The sequence below is a fragment of the Oncorhynchus gorbuscha genome, linkage group LG04 (genome assembly GCF_021184085.1).
Source record: "Oncorhynchus gorbuscha isolate QuinsamMale2020 ecotype Even-year linkage group LG04, OgorEven_v1.0, whole genome shotgun sequence".
NCBI classification, from domain to species: Eukaryota; Metazoa; Chordata; class Actinopteri; order Salmoniformes; family Salmonidae; genus Oncorhynchus; species Oncorhynchus gorbuscha.
This window is the reverse complement of record NC_060176.1, coordinates 59,750,616-59,765,451: the sequence shown is the minus strand read 5'-3', so window position 1 is coordinate 59,765,451 and position 14,836 is coordinate 59,750,616. Positions and strand designations below refer to the sequence as shown.

General features: G+C 45.3%; 1 protein-coding gene across 6 annotated transcripts in view; it reads right to left on the bottom strand.

The window, feature by feature from the left end:
* Window positions 1-11,262, bottom strand: part of ep400 (E1A binding protein p400) — a 36,682-nt gene extending 25,420 nt beyond the window's left edge. For 5 of the 6 annotated variants that reach the window (XM_046347486.1, XM_046347489.1, XM_046347487.1 and 2 more), the window contains exons 1-20: window positions 11,084-11,262; window positions 8,953-10,284; window positions 8,734-8,841; window positions 8,518-8,599; window positions 8,149-8,262; window positions 6,081-6,463; window positions 5,694-5,984; window positions 5,417-5,602; window positions 4,565-4,705; window positions 4,386-4,464; window positions 4,241-4,290; window positions 4,088-4,142; window positions 3,878-3,967; window positions 3,602-3,715; window positions 3,253-3,443; window positions 2,885-3,062; window positions 2,632-2,768; window positions 2,223-2,392; window positions 1,850-2,024; window positions 273-409 (exon numbers count right to left, since the gene is read on the bottom strand). In XM_046347486.1, coding sequence (XP_046203442.1) covers window positions 273-409; window positions 1,850-2,024; window positions 2,223-2,392; window positions 2,632-2,768; window positions 2,885-3,062; window positions 3,253-3,443; window positions 3,602-3,715; window positions 3,878-3,967; window positions 4,088-4,142; window positions 4,241-4,290; window positions 4,386-4,464; window positions 4,565-4,705; window positions 5,417-5,602; window positions 5,694-5,984; window positions 6,081-6,463; window positions 8,149-8,262; window positions 8,518-8,599; window positions 8,734-8,841; window positions 8,953-10,251 — 3,980 coding nt within the window. In that variant the 5' untranslated portion in view covers window positions 10,252-10,284; window positions 11,084-11,262. The remainder of the gene's footprint in view (window positions 1-272; window positions 410-1,849; window positions 2,025-2,222; window positions 2,393-2,631; window positions 2,769-2,884; window positions 3,063-3,252; window positions 3,444-3,601; window positions 3,716-3,877; window positions 3,968-4,087; window positions 4,143-4,240; window positions 4,291-4,385; window positions 4,465-4,564; window positions 4,706-5,416; window positions 5,603-5,693; window positions 5,985-6,080; window positions 6,464-8,148; window positions 8,263-8,517; window positions 8,600-8,733; window positions 8,842-8,952; window positions 10,285-11,083) is intronic. The other variant, XM_046347490.1, reaches the window with a different exon arrangement.
* Window positions 11,263-14,836: the final 3,574 nt, after the last annotated feature.

The following is a 14,836-nucleotide window of genomic DNA, read 5'->3' as shown; positions in this document are numbered from 1 at the left end:
TTTTAATGACTCCAACCTAAGTGTAAGCAAACTTCCGACTTCAACTGTATGTATATATTTTTTTTTGATTAATACTTGGGCATCAAAAAACAATAAATCTTACCCAAATAATATTGCCATACGCAACTATCGATCCCCCCATCTAACAAATAATCGTGCATTTCCAGGTATAGAACCTGTGCTCAAATATTCAGTCTGAGTATAGAACTAAATACTATACTAATTACCATACATTAGGCAGAGGTTATGTGGTGTCTGGAGGGCTGACTCACCCTGGCTGAGTGAGGATATCTTCATACATGCTCTTCTGTCTGCTAGAAAGACGACACTTGAGGATGTGTTCATACTTCTTAGGAAGCTGCTTCTCCACGTCCCTCTTACAGCGCCTCAGGATGAAGGGTTGGATCATCTGCAGAGGAGAAAGGATGTCAGATTGAATGGTATCTAGGTGTGAACAGCTCTGGTAAATGGGATTCCTACTGATGACCAGTGGCACTGATAAATGCTTAAAATTGGAAAGCAGTGACTGTAGAAATAACATGATATATATATACACACACACACGACGTCAGAGCTCTGGCTCTGCGCTTCGCAGCACTGTATGGGTTTTGACTGATAGCCGTTCTGAACTTAAGCATCTTCGTCGCCCGGTCGATCGCCCGCCCGATCCCTCTCGCTTATTGGGCAACTTTTGCTGACTTTTTGTTTTTCTGGGTGAGGGAAATGCTGTAACTTAAGAGGACTATGTATTTTGAAATATGAGACGTTGAAGATTATAATAAATACCACTTTGATGTCATGCAAGCCAGCAAAACACTCGTGAGTCCAAATGTGCACTTCACATATCTATATCATAAAACTCATGTCACATACAGTGCGGCAATGTTTATGATCACTAGGTTTGGTTGTTCTGAACAGAATAAGCTGGTTTGTCTATTGTGAAGAAAATTTGCTGCAGCACACGTACCAGAACACTCATGACTTCTTTCTATGTTCACCAAAATGATCTGTTTCCATAAATTGCACTGTAAAAGCCCAAAACTATTATATCGTATTTTGTAACTTAGCTTGTCATTTTGGCTATATAACAGTCTGAAATGATGCCCACCTAAGCTAGATTGTGATTTAAAATGGACCGTTTTTGGGTTGCGTAAACAACAGTAATTATGTGAGGGCAGGGACGCAGGTTCCAAAAAGTGTGCCTGCTCTAGTTCTTATAGTTGAAGACTCTTTCAGTCCTAAAAGTGCATTGAAACTGCTTAGGAACTGTACACACTTTGGAAAGGTGTGAGGCTACTTTGAGACACCAGTTAGTCCTCTCACTCAAACCCTTGTAATTTGTTGTCACACCTACCCCACATTTTCCAGGAAGTGTTATGTTACTGAATGTATCCAGAGTATTTTCAGACTTACCAACAAATGCTGTGAAAAGTACATTAAATGTCAAATTTACATTACAATGTTGATTTTATGTTTGGATTTAGTTTTGTGTCAGGTGAACAGTTGTTCACTCACCTTTGATCTAATAATTTCCCCATAATCACCAAACTGTTCCTTTTCAATTGCTACCATGCTTATGCAGATACTTTTCATATTTCATCTATAAGAAACATTTCAATTTAGCCCTATGCAAATAGGACAATCTCCACGAGAGTAAAGGGTTAAGCAAAGACGACATCTTTAATGACCAGAAACACTCACGAGGAATGAAAGAACCTTCAGATACACAATCACTTCATACCACAACTGAAAGCACCATCACATTGATGGATGTCAATGACTACTTACAGACAAACTCTCAACACACAAGCATTAGGAAGAAGAGGGGTTTGGTTGTACCCCAACTGACCCTGTGCAGGCGGATGACCAGTTTGTGGCAGTAGTCCTGGTTCTGGTCTGTGCCTGGCTTGACAGGGAAGTCTGTGTAGGGTCTGGTGATGCCTGGCAGGAGGAAGTGGATCATGGTCCACAACTCCTTCAGTGTGTTCTGGAGTGGAGTGTTGATCAGGAGGATCCTCTGCTGACTGGAATAGAAACCACACCAACACATCATTTGATTTTGTTTCTCTTGCTCTAACAATTTAAAAAGGTCAAACCACATTTAAGAGTTTAGCCTTCTAAACAAACTTTCATTTCATGCCAAGCTGAGACCAAAAAGCCTTCAGCAGACCAGTCTGTGTGGGAGTGTAACCATGGTGCGCCCCTAAAATAAGAGTTGTTACCTCTTGAGCGCAAAGATGGTTTCCCAGTGTTTCTCTGACATGTTCTTAATGAGCTGCACCTCATCCAGGACCAGGTGTTTCCACCTCCTCCTCAGGAAATGGCTCTGGTCCTTCAGCAGCAGCTTGTAGGACGTCACACACACATGGAAGCTGTTGGTCTCCGCCCACCACTGGAGACAGATCAACAACACGAGTTATGGACAGACAAACACAAACTGGTAAACAAGGGCATTTTAAATAACAGCAGAAGCCAAAAAGTGGTTGAGAAGAACATTTCAATCTTTATGGCATTCTATTCATGAGAAGTGTGCATTATTTACTGTCATATTTGGTGCTGCTGTCCTGCTCAAAGTCTCTCTGCTTGAATGGACTCAAAATCGCGGGGCTGAAAGAGATCATTACTAGTTACCATTCTCTTTGTTCTGCGTTCCTGTCTGTTGCCAAGGTAGAGGAGGATCTTGAGGCCGGGACACCAGCGTTTAAACTCCATCTCCCAGCTCAGGATCTTACACGTCCTAACCACAACCAGATGGGGGCCCCAGATGCCTGAAAAATACATATAAATTAAGTCTATATGGATGTTCACATGCATAAAAATACCTACATGTTTATGTAAATAAACAAAAGATAAGCATTGAATATAGTCTTCAACAGTAGATTACCCTCTTGACAGGCCAGATGGGCCAGGTAGGCCACAGTCTGCACAGTCTTGCCCAGCCCGGTCTCGTCTGCTAAGATGCCGTTGAGGTGTTTCTTGTGGAGGCTGGCTAGCCAGTCCACTCCGATCTGCTGGTACTCACGCAGTGATCCATGCAGCAGAAAAGGAGGCTGGCTGCGGCCCTAAGATGCATAGCAAAGTGTCATAATGATTCCCTGTTTGTACATGTTAACCCACTAACTGTCCTCTTAAATATATATTTCATATATTACATCCCCCCCAATTTATCTTTCCAAACTCCTCTCATTGAAAAACTGGTTGAATGACACCAAACAGCGAACAACTGGTTCAGTGAGGGATGTGAGGACTCACAGAAGTGGTGGTCCTGGCACTGCCCTTGGGTAGGATGAGTTCTGTGGAGGCTGCCACCTCTGCTATGTCCTTCTTGGGCTTCCCGTCAGCACCAGGGGGGCTGGTCTTCTCAGAACCTCGATACTGGTCCACACTAAGCAGGGAGTCTATCACTACAGCCTCGTGGGGGGTGTCCAGAGAGGACTCCATCTCTGAGGGAACAATGACTACATCAGCACCACTGAGGGAACACCACCAGTCTACAAATCATTTTGCTTTGAAACTAATAATCTTGGCATAGCAATGAGCATGAGGCACATAGCTAGATTGGTACATAGAGATGAAGTATATATGTAGAGTTTAGGTACACCTTCAGTCTCATCCCTGCCATCCTCATCACTCTGTGGGGAAGGCTGGGGCCAGTCAAAGTTGTCAGCGTAGGCCCCAGCATACTGTTTCATCAAAGCATCCAGCGGCATCTCAGCTAAGAACAATACAAGACACAGAAGAAAGGCTCAATAGACACAAAAGACTAAGGGGCGCTTTTAAACTCTACAAGACTTAATGAGAAATGGAACAAAAACAAAGGTAATCGAGAGAAATCGATCACTAGCTATAGTAAGAGAAAACAGTGCATCATGCTGACCATCTTTAGCCAGATCTCCCAACTCTGCCTTCTGATCAGCTGTCCCCTCCATGGCTTCCTGCTCCTCTATGGTGCTCTCCTCATCATGAACTGAAAGAGAGAACAAAGCCATAGACAAGATACAACATTGTAAACAACTGTTCAATGCAACAATACACCTCAAATGATAAACCAGTAAAAATAGCTGGAGAAATAGTTTTGCACACATACCTTCTTCTGTCAATGAAGCGCTGGACTTTCGCTTCCTTGTTGACATATTGGGCTCCTATGAATGAGATGAATTTTGAATACATGTCCCTGCAAAAACCTGACTATGTGTCTGGACATTCTGGACAACCAGAGTGAGTCTGTACAGCCACCTACCTCTTTTTCAGCTTTCACTGCGGTTGACAGAGCAGGTTTAACATCTTGTCCTGTGGCGCAAAGAATAACCAATATATTCAAAACGACATTATGAAATTTAGATTGTTTTACATTAATTTCAAAAAGCTCTTGAATAAAGTCTCACCTTTACTCGTTGCTCTCTGCAGGCTGAGCGTTTTCAGTCTTTTTTCATAAATCTGGAAACGCAGCTTAATTTCCACAACCTGAGAGAAACCAAATGGAACAGATGAAGAGGGACAGAGTCGATGATACTACAGGTCTAAGGACAACAATGGAAAAGTTCCCACATGAAGAGAAATGTACCTGCTCAATGTTGGACCAGAAGAACTCCACCTCTCTGGAGATGGTGCTAGCAATGTGACGGAGACGCAGTTCTTCCTCTTTCTTGGATCCCTCTTCCATCTTCTTCTGCTCGTCATGGTAACGGGAACAGGTGCGAACCAGCTGTGGAATATGCAATTATGATCAAGTAGTACTGAAACAATGTACAAGTACATAAGAATCACAGACAATTATGATTAAATGACTGAACAATAGTCTTATTTTAAATGAAACTAACTAAGTAAACGTATACTCTGTTTTATTATATCTGATGAAAAATATGAGTTCATAAGAAGGGATTGTGTGACACGGACAAGGAGTAATTAAAGTTTATGAACGCCATTCCAACTAGGAAGAAAGGAATGGTTTGTGGATTAAATAAACAGATAAGGTAGTTAACCTATGGTTGAACTGACGAAACTGAGCTCTGGGGTGTTTTAGATAAGGCAGTGAGTGCATTCCTAGGTTCTCTGTTAATTAGAACTGTCAGTTAAGTGGTGATCGATAATGGTGAGGAGTCAAAAGTTAATTCAGTTGTGTTGTGTGTCTTGTGTATGTGTTAGTGAGTTGGAATAAACTTTTAAAGTTCCCTTTGACCCGGTCGAGAGGAGATTCATTTTAGAAGCAATGAAATGACGTTATGTTATTGTATATAAACTGTTGCTCGTGGTAACGTGGCAGCACGCTCCGAGAATAAATTCTGTTACCTATTATTGAAAAGACTGGTCTCCGTCTATTTTATGCAAACAAGAATCTTACAAATTCTCATAAAATAGATTAAGGGAATTCAATTAATGAAAACATATTGGAATAACTAAATTACAGTAACAATACCTTCTTGGCAGCAGCCATCTTCCACCTCCTCTCCTGGGCAAAGTCAGCTGCCATCCACTGCATCTCCTCCAGTAGGTAGTCCCAGTGGGATTTGGGCCGAGAGGACTCCATGAGCTTGGGCAGCCTGCTGGCTGACCACTGGCCCTCTTTCCTCAGCTCAGAGATACGCTGGTGAACCTGGCTCTCCTGGGGGGGGGTCAGAGATAGGTCACATTATGAGAAGCCGGAAAACAAATGCACTTGCAGAGTGATAGGTTTCTCAGAAGTAACTCCTCACCAGTTTGGCCTGTTCAGCTTGTTTGTCATGTGAACTCCCTTCTGATGACTGCATACCCGAGCCCTGACCAAAGCCTCCCAGTTTGACTGTGGAGGTGCCGTTGGGGCCGGCCAGTTTGGACTGTGTGGCAGGGTTGATGTTGGGGCGGAGGGGGCCAATTGTGTTGAGGGAGGGGAGTGAGTTGGGGGCGTTGAGGGGCGCAGGAGACATTGAGGGGTTGGACAGGGAGTTGGTCATTATTCTTTGGCCAGGTTGGTTGGAGTCTGCTCCAGGACGAGTGAGAGCCACAGTCTGATCAAGGGAGGAGAGAGAGAAGACAAAACGTTGATTAAACCTATGAAAACAAACAAAAACATGAGATGTTAGGAAGCTATCCTCTAGACTCACGGCCTGTGCTGGCTGCAGCATGAGCTGGGGCTGCTGAGGCTGCATTTGGAGGTGAATACCAGACTGCATCTGCTGCTGGAGCTGGGCCTGGAGCTGTGTGTGGGGGTTGACTGGAGCCATGATGGGGCCAGCCCCCTGCACCTTCACCTGGAGCTGATTGGTGGCCTGTGCTGAGCTATCCACAAGTAGGGACTGCTGAGAGAGAGCCATGGGCAGGACTGCCATGGGGAGGGTGCCCTGGGGTAGGCGGCCTGGCAGCTGGGGGGGAGGAGTGTGCAGGCTGGCAGCGTTCTGCACCGGAGGCCCTTTGGACGGGTCATACTGTGGCTGGTTCTGCTTCTGCCCGGGGATCTGGACTGTCTGCGGGTTGGGGGGCATCCCGCCTGGAGCACAGTAACCAAGTCATAGGGAACACAAAGGGACGGAGTGGAAAAAGGATAACATGTGGCTGTGAATTAGTGTTGCTCTGTGGTTCCTCGATCCAAGTGTTGTCATGTCATACCAATCCTGCTCTGAATGAAGTTTGAAGGCCTGTTAAAAGATAAAAGACTATACACGGTGCAGATAGAGGGACTGAGCAGTAGTCAGGCCACTTGTACCTCATAAGTAAGCCATTATTTTTCAGTACTGACTGAACGTGATCAGATTCTAAAAGGAAAGTGTTTACAGCTCCATCTATTGTAGCAGCTACCCAGAACGTATGAATTGGATGTACGTTATGAGTCAACAGTAGTGTAGTTCTTACCGTTGAGGAAGAGTGAAAACTAAAATTATACAGCACAATGATTACAGAAGATACAAATCAATGTGATCATCTACATATATGAAATACTAAGATTGTTAATGCAAAAATAAAAACATTCTCTGTAAAAGTTTAAGAGAATGTGATTAAAACAGCTAAACTAATCATGCATAAACACCTTCAGCAGAGGGACTGAGAAGAAAGGTTTCCAAATCAAATGAAATAGAAAATACAGAAGAAAATAAATAAAAACGCTCAATCACAAAAACACCTGATGTTTAGCATGCATGAAGCAATGTAGTTATTTTGTGGAACACAGAACATAGCAAAGCAGAGAAGTGAGCAGGACACACATGGGATCTTGCAGATAGCAGGCCTGGGCTGAGCATGGCTATGCACCCTGACTAAGCAGCACTTGTCTTACCCCTCCCTGACCTTAACTCACATAACCTAGACCACATCAACACCTGGACCTGACAGACACACCCACGCCAACCTGTGACATATCATGACTGCACCAAACCTCATCTACCCGGCTCCCCTTCTTCCTACTACGACTGAGGGAAAGAGGCCAAGTCAGAACGATATGCCATGGAAACAGATGGGGGAAACCAAAAGGATGAGCATGATGGAACAAGTAAAAAACAGATGCTCTTGATGACTGACAACTGAACATAGGATTAAGATGCATTGTGAATCCACGTTGACAATGCAAGGACAGACAACGGAGTGGGACAGGGGTGTGGGATACGGATGGATGAGAATGATGACGAGTATAAAAAAGGAGGAACGAAAAAGCAATCATTAAAATGAGCAAACATGCCCCACTGAAAATACATGAATTTTTTCCAGGGTTCCTCCTTTCTCACTTTCCGTGATCCGCTTGCGAAATAACCAAAGCTCCAACGGCACAGGAAAGTCCGTCCAAACAGACGATCGAGAAGAACAAAACTTCAGAAAAGAAGAAACGGATGGAGACGGATGATCAATAAAACATAAGTCAAATCATAAGACATGGCATCTTCCCAGTGAGAGGCTACTCCTTTTCTTCAGACTTGTTTTTATTTATTTTATTTTTTATCTTCTTCCCCATTTTAGCCCTTGGTCTAGAGAAAAAGAGCATGCTGGGAGAGCTAAGACTGAACTTCCTGAGGTCTGTTGGGGTGTCTGTCCAGCGGATGGATGAAGATCGCTTTGTTGATGCTGCTTGGAGGTTTTCGTTGGAGACGATGGGACGTTGTTGGAATTCAGTTTGTTTCTTTGGATTAAGGACACGTCCAGCAGCATTGAATAGAACACAGAACGGCCTGGTAGTAGCACTCCTACCTTGCGCTGTTGGCATAAGCTGCTGGAGTGGAACGCCAGGTGATCCTAAAGAACCAGGATGCTGGAAAATCATTCCATGGCGACCAACTTCAATCCGGGACCTCTTAGCCTGATCTGGGATTTAAAACACACAATACCCTCATAACGGAAAAAAGACACTCGGCAAACAGCAATGACCTTCTGTACACCATACAGACCACCTCTCCTTCCTTGCGTTAAGACTTCTACAGACAGCGCTAGTAGAAGATGGCAAATATCTAAAAGCAGAAGCAATTTAAGGGAAGAAAAGAAAGAAATAACAAAAAGAAAGAAAAGTGAGAGTAAACAAACCAACAAAAGAGCCACGGGAGTGGGCTGTCCTTGCCTTACCTGCTTGTGCCATTGCCTGTTGCCTCTTAAAGGGGTCCATGTCCCCTGAGTTTGTCATGCTGCCAACTGCTCCCTGGTGCACCTGAGGAGACATTTCCAAGGGTTAGTAAAAGCTTGGCAATCTAAAAGGAAATATTTAAGAGAGACAAAGGTAATCAGTTCCATCCTGTCTGTGTAGGGTTTGCAGTCATTTGGTGCCCCATCACCATTCTCTACCTGGAACTGCTGCTGGGAAGAGAATGCTGCTGAAACATTGGGTGGAAGCTGTGTAGCTATGGCAACTGGTGTTCCGGCCTGTCCATCCTTTCCAGTTACAACCTTGACCTGGGAGTGGCACAGAGATTTGAACTAAATTCGTATAGCCTATATACAGGATAGGAATTAGAGACATTCTGAATGTATGACATGATAAATCAATCAATAATGTAACAGTACCTCATCATTGATGACCTCAGACTGCTCCTCCTCTTCCTCTTCCTCCTCAAGGTCTAGGTCATTCTGTCTCAGGTAAGTGAAAAGCGGGACACAGGGCTTCTTCTTGAAAGCCAAATAGTCCATCATGTTCCCCTGGAGGTGCTGCAGGAAGAACAGCTCAATCAGGTAGTCTTTGAAGACCTCCTTCAGACCCTCCATCTTCTTAGTGTGGTGCTCCAGACACTGCTTCCTCAGCTGTGCCACTTCTGGGTTTGAGGGTGCAATCTCCTCCAGCTTTTTGGGCATCTGTTTCTTGACGGACCCCAAGCACATGCCGGTAGGGGTGAGCGGGGTATTGGGGATGCCTTGGGGAGGGTTAATGAGGGAAGGGCTGGAGGGAGGAATGGTGGAGGGCATACTGAAAGACACAGTGGCAGCTGTCCCCACTCCAGTTACCATACCCTGTGAAGTCTTCTCAAATATCATGGGACGCGCCAGCTGCCCCTGGATGATACTGCTGATTTGAGGTGGCAAGTTGGAGGTGGTTATGTGGCTCGGGCTCCCCAGTGTGGGCAAAACAGTCCCACTGGCCACAGGACTCTGAGGTCCGAGATGGTGGATGGTGCCTCCCGTCTGTGAGTGGGGCTGGGAGAGACTGCGTTCACGCACTGAGCCTGGCACCCCTGGGGAGGCCAGCTGCACCTGCCCAGCTGTGGTTGGAGTTAGCTGCGTCAGCCCTGTCCCCTCTTGGTAAACAAAGTGCCCACTTCCAGGCGGGCTGCCAAGACTGATTTGTCTCACAAGCATGCCAGCATCAACAAAGCGTGTTGGGCTCTGTCCACACAAACCCAGTCCTGTTACAGGTGCCCCTGGTCGCTGGAGAGGGACTGGGCTGTGCTGAGTGGGACTTTGTGGCAGAGGTGAGGTGACCTGGATATAGGACGGGGCAGGCTCAAATCTCCACTGCGGGGCTGTGTGCTGGAAGCCGGGAGAGCCTGGGTTCTGGAGGGGGAGCGGGGTGAGGGTGATCTGTTGGTTGCCCGTCACCATTTGACTGACATTTTGTAAGGTGATGTTCATGTTCTGGCCTGTGACAGGGCTGCGGCTCATTATTATCTGGTAGTTGGGGGACTGGGGGCCTGAAGGGCTGGCTCCAGATGCAAACGTGGTCACAGTTGATTGTGGGTGGTTGGCTGTTGCCTGCTGTTGAGTAACTGCCATGGTCTGCTGCTTCTGGTGATCTTCTGCTTCAGATCCAGTGGTGGACTTGGATCTCTGAAGTTGCCGTTGCACATTCTGTGGTCCACTCCCATGGTGCATTGCGTAACACTGTTACTGTATGGGAAACAATACCTGTAGAGGATAAACATTCAAATCATGTAACCAATATTGGTGATATTTTATATTCCATCTTAGTCAATCAAACTGACATATTCTTTGTCACAAGGACAGTCACAATTTCGCACATAACTTCATGATACTGAAACATTACTATTTTTAAATTTATTTTGAAAGCCATTAGTGAATGGCTTGGCAAAATGTCATGTTGAGTTTCATCACAAATACGCTAACTAACTAGCTAGACATTCACTGTTAGGCGAGAGACGCAGATAAGCATCTTGAGTGACAGCTATAGAGCCAGTTAGCTAACCATTGTTGTTGGCAGAATTTGACAGGTAATGTAGCAATGCTATTGAGCTAACGTTAACTAGGTAATATTATTAGCTAGCTACCTGTTTTGCTTATTTTGTGTTATGTCATTAACTAGCTAACACCACCGTCATAACCAGCCGCACTGATTAATAAACCATAACGTTAGCGCTGTAACTACAGCTTTTCAAATTAGCTGTAGCCAGCTAGCTACATTATGCTAATTTTGCACGGCCGTGTCCTTCTAGCTAGCTAGCTCAGATATGCTAGCTAGCTAGATAACATTAGGGTTTAGTATGATATTAGCCAATGCAACTCAACGCTGTCCATGTATGGATGAAATGTGAACGGTGCTTAGAATATATTTTTGGAGAAGTCATCTAAACGTCCATATACTTAGCATGCGTAAGGCCGAAATACCGCTCCTTCCCCCCCGATAGTAGCGTGCTAGCTAATATGTTAGCCGCAGGGTAAATAGACATCACCGGATCTTGTTACTTACAGCAAATACAACTCCAGCGGTAGTCTCATCAATCAAAACGTATTCTTTAAAACAAAGACAATAATTATGTAGTGTAAATACTGCTATACAGCAATATTACATTTAATGCATTGGACATATTTAATTCTGAAACATGGCGGTGGCCACCTTATTTTTTTCTATCTATTCCTTGAAGAACCGGAAGCAGTTCCGTTTCAAAGGAAGTGAACAACCCTGGACTCGTGCTGATTGACAAGAATGTAAACCAACCCCTCAACATACAATAGAGTGGAGATGATTTCTAGTATCTCTATGGGCGCATTGCCCTTAACCACAAATAGTTTAGTCTAAGGAACTTGAAATAACCTAGCTATAGCCAATTGATTCTCTCATTAATTGTTTATATATTTTCTTCCCTAAAACCAACTGCAAAACATTTCTTTACACTATAAAGATGCGTCAAACTCAATATATATATAGTCATGAACTAGGACCATTAAAAATGTTGTAGTAGGTTTATCTTCCATCTCCACCTACCAATGTCTCACATCAAAACATGCCTCCTCTGTACTGTAGATCTGGATTTGGTCAAATGTTCTGCTGAGCAGCTGGCAAGTGTAGAGTACAACAGAAACATCCCGCAAAATGTTGTAGAGATTTTATTATAATCACTATTCTCACACAATTTTCTCATATGAAGCTGATTGTGGTAGATTGGTTTTGGTGAACAAGAACAACATCTAACCCTAGGAAGCTCTTTGCCACCTTCTCCTCCCTCCTGAATCCTCCGCCCCCTCCCCCCCCTCCTCCCTCTCTGCAGATGACTTCGTCAACCATTTTGAAAAGAAGGTCGACGACATCCGATCCTCGTTTGCTAAGTCAAACGACACCGCTGGTTCTGCTCACACTGCCCTACCCTGTGCTCTGACCTCTTTCTCCCCTCTCTCTCCAGATGAAATCTCGCGTCTTGTGACGGCCGGCCGCCCAACAACCTGCCCGCTTGACCCTATCACCTCCTCTCTTCTCCAGACCATTTCCGGAGACCTTCTCCCTTACCTCACCTCGCTCATCAACTCATCCCTGACCGCTGGCTACGTCCCTTCCGTCTTCAAGAGAGCGAGAGTTGCACCCCTTCTGAAAAAACCTACACTCGATCCCTCCGATGTCAACAATTACAGACCAGTATCCCTTCTTTCTTTTCTCTCCAAAACTCTTGAACGTGCCGTCCTTGGCCAGCTCTCCCACTATCTCTCTCTGAATGACCTTCTTGATCCAAATCAGTCAGGTTTCAAGACTAGTCATTCAACTGAGACTGCTCTCCTCTGTATCACGGAGGCGCTCCGCACTGCTAAAGCTAACTCTCTCTCCTCTGCTCTCATCCTTCTAGATCTATCGGCTGCCTTCGATACTGTGAACCATCAGATCCTCCTCTCCACCCTCTCCGAGTTGGGCATCTCCGGCGCGGCCCACGCTTGGATTGCGTCCTACCTGACAGGTCGCTCCTACCAGGTGGCGTGGCGAGAATCTGTCTCCTCACCACGCGCTCTCACCACTGGTGTCCCCCAGGGCTCTGTTCTTGGCCCTCTCCTATTCTCGCTATACACCAAGTCACTTGGCTCTGTCATAACCTCACATGGTCTCTCTTATCATTGCTATGCAGACGACACACAATTAATCTTCTCCTTTCCCCCTTCTGATGACCAGGTGGCGAATCGCATCTCTGCATGTCTGGCAGACATATCAATGTGGATGACGGATCACCACCTCAAGCTGAACCTCGGCAAGACGGAGCTGCTCTTCCTCCCGGGGAAGGACTGCCCGTTCCATGATCTCGCCATCACGGTTGACAACTCCATTGTGTCCTCCTCCCAGAGCGCCAAGAACCTTGGCGTGATCCTGGACAACACCCTGTCGTTCTCAACCAACATCAAGGCGGTGGCCCGTTCCTGTAGGTTCATGCTCTACAACATCCGCAGAGTACGACCCTGCCTCACACAGGAAGCGGCGCAGGTCCTAATCCAGGCACTTGTCATCTCCCGTCTGGATTACTGCAACTCGCTGTTGGCTGGGCTCCCTGCCTGTGCCATTAAACCCCTTCAACTCATCCAGAACGCCGCAGCCCGTCTGGTGTTCAACCTTCCCAAGTTCTCTCACGTCACCCCGCTCCTCCGTTCTCTCCACTGGCTTCCAGTTGAAGCTCGCATCCGCTACAAGACCATGGTGCTTGCCTACGGAGCTGTGAGGGGAACGGCACCTCAGTACCTCCAGGCTCTGATCAGGCCCTACACCCAAACAAGGGCAATGCGTTCATCCACCTCTGGCCTGCTCGCCTCCCTACCACTGAGGAAGTACAGCTCCCGCTCAGCCCAGTCAAAACTGTTCGCTGCCCTGGCCCCCCAATGGTGGAACAAACTCCCTCACGACGCCAGGACAGCGGAGTCAATCACCACCTTCCGGAGACACCTGAAACCCCACCTCTTTAAGGAATACCTAGGATAGGATAAGTAATCCCTCTCACCCCCCTAAGTTTTAGATGCACTATTGTTAAGTGACTGTCCCACTGGATGTCATAAGGTGAATGCACCAATTTGTAAGTCGCTCTGGATAAGAGCGTCTGCTAAATGACTTAAATGTAAATGTAAATGTATACAGTCAAAACAATTACTCAATATATTTACGAAGACATTTAAAAGGTACCTCTTTTTTTTCAGAAAGTGGATACCATTGTCTTTCAGAAATAGGTACATTCAAATGTATAGCCACAAGCAGTAATATAAAAACTAAAGATTAAAGCCAACCACAAAAAAAGCCCAGAATTACACAAATCGTACTAAAAATCGTACTAAAAATACAATAATAATTACTCTATCCAGCGATGCCTGATAAATCCAGTAGATAACAGTAGCATACTACTGGACTGGCAGAACATACTGTAGCATGACACACAACCACAACACACAAGGCTCTCAGAGTGGAGTCAGTCAGAACCACCCACAATCCTCGTCTTCTCCCTTGTGGTACTAAACATGTTTGGCGCTAGTCTGTGGGTTGAGAGAAGCTATATCAGTGGTCTTGTCACTGAGCATGTTCCATTCAAAGTCCTTTTTTGTGTCAACAGCGAGGAGCTCCATTTTCACAGAGGACAGAGGGACACCAGAGGGTCTGGAGGTGCTCTAACCAAGCTCAGAAGCTTCAGCTAATTTTGTAGCTATAGTCCAAAAGCTTCAAGCTCAATCACACTATGCAGTCTGCCGAGCAGAGAGGAGGTTATACACCCACTGACTTACAGTCAGGAACTTTTTCAAAACATTGACTTTTCTTGTCAAGCATCACCCAGGTTATAGATAACACTTGTCAAGAGATATTAAGACCTTATCTAATCCATGAAAAGAGTTGGCAGTAGCACAATTACATAATGTCGAAGCCCATGACAAATAACAATGCATTAATAATAATGCTTAAACAATTACAAACAAACAATACATTTCTCCATTTCTCAAAATCAAATCCTCTTGGCTTGCTTATAGTGCCCTTGTACCTGTGGTGTCCATGGGCCTCTCAGCGTAAAGACTCTCATTACTTCCTCCATCAAACAGATGAACTCCAAAAGCAGCCTTCAGCAGCATGTCAGACAGACGGCCTGTACTCAAAGACATGGAGATAGCACACACACACTTACACCCTCCCTCAGAGGAGCTCAGCGGGCACATTTAATTGTTAAATCAGTCATACCTAAAGATAGAGCCTACTATAACATTTATGGATATCAGATGA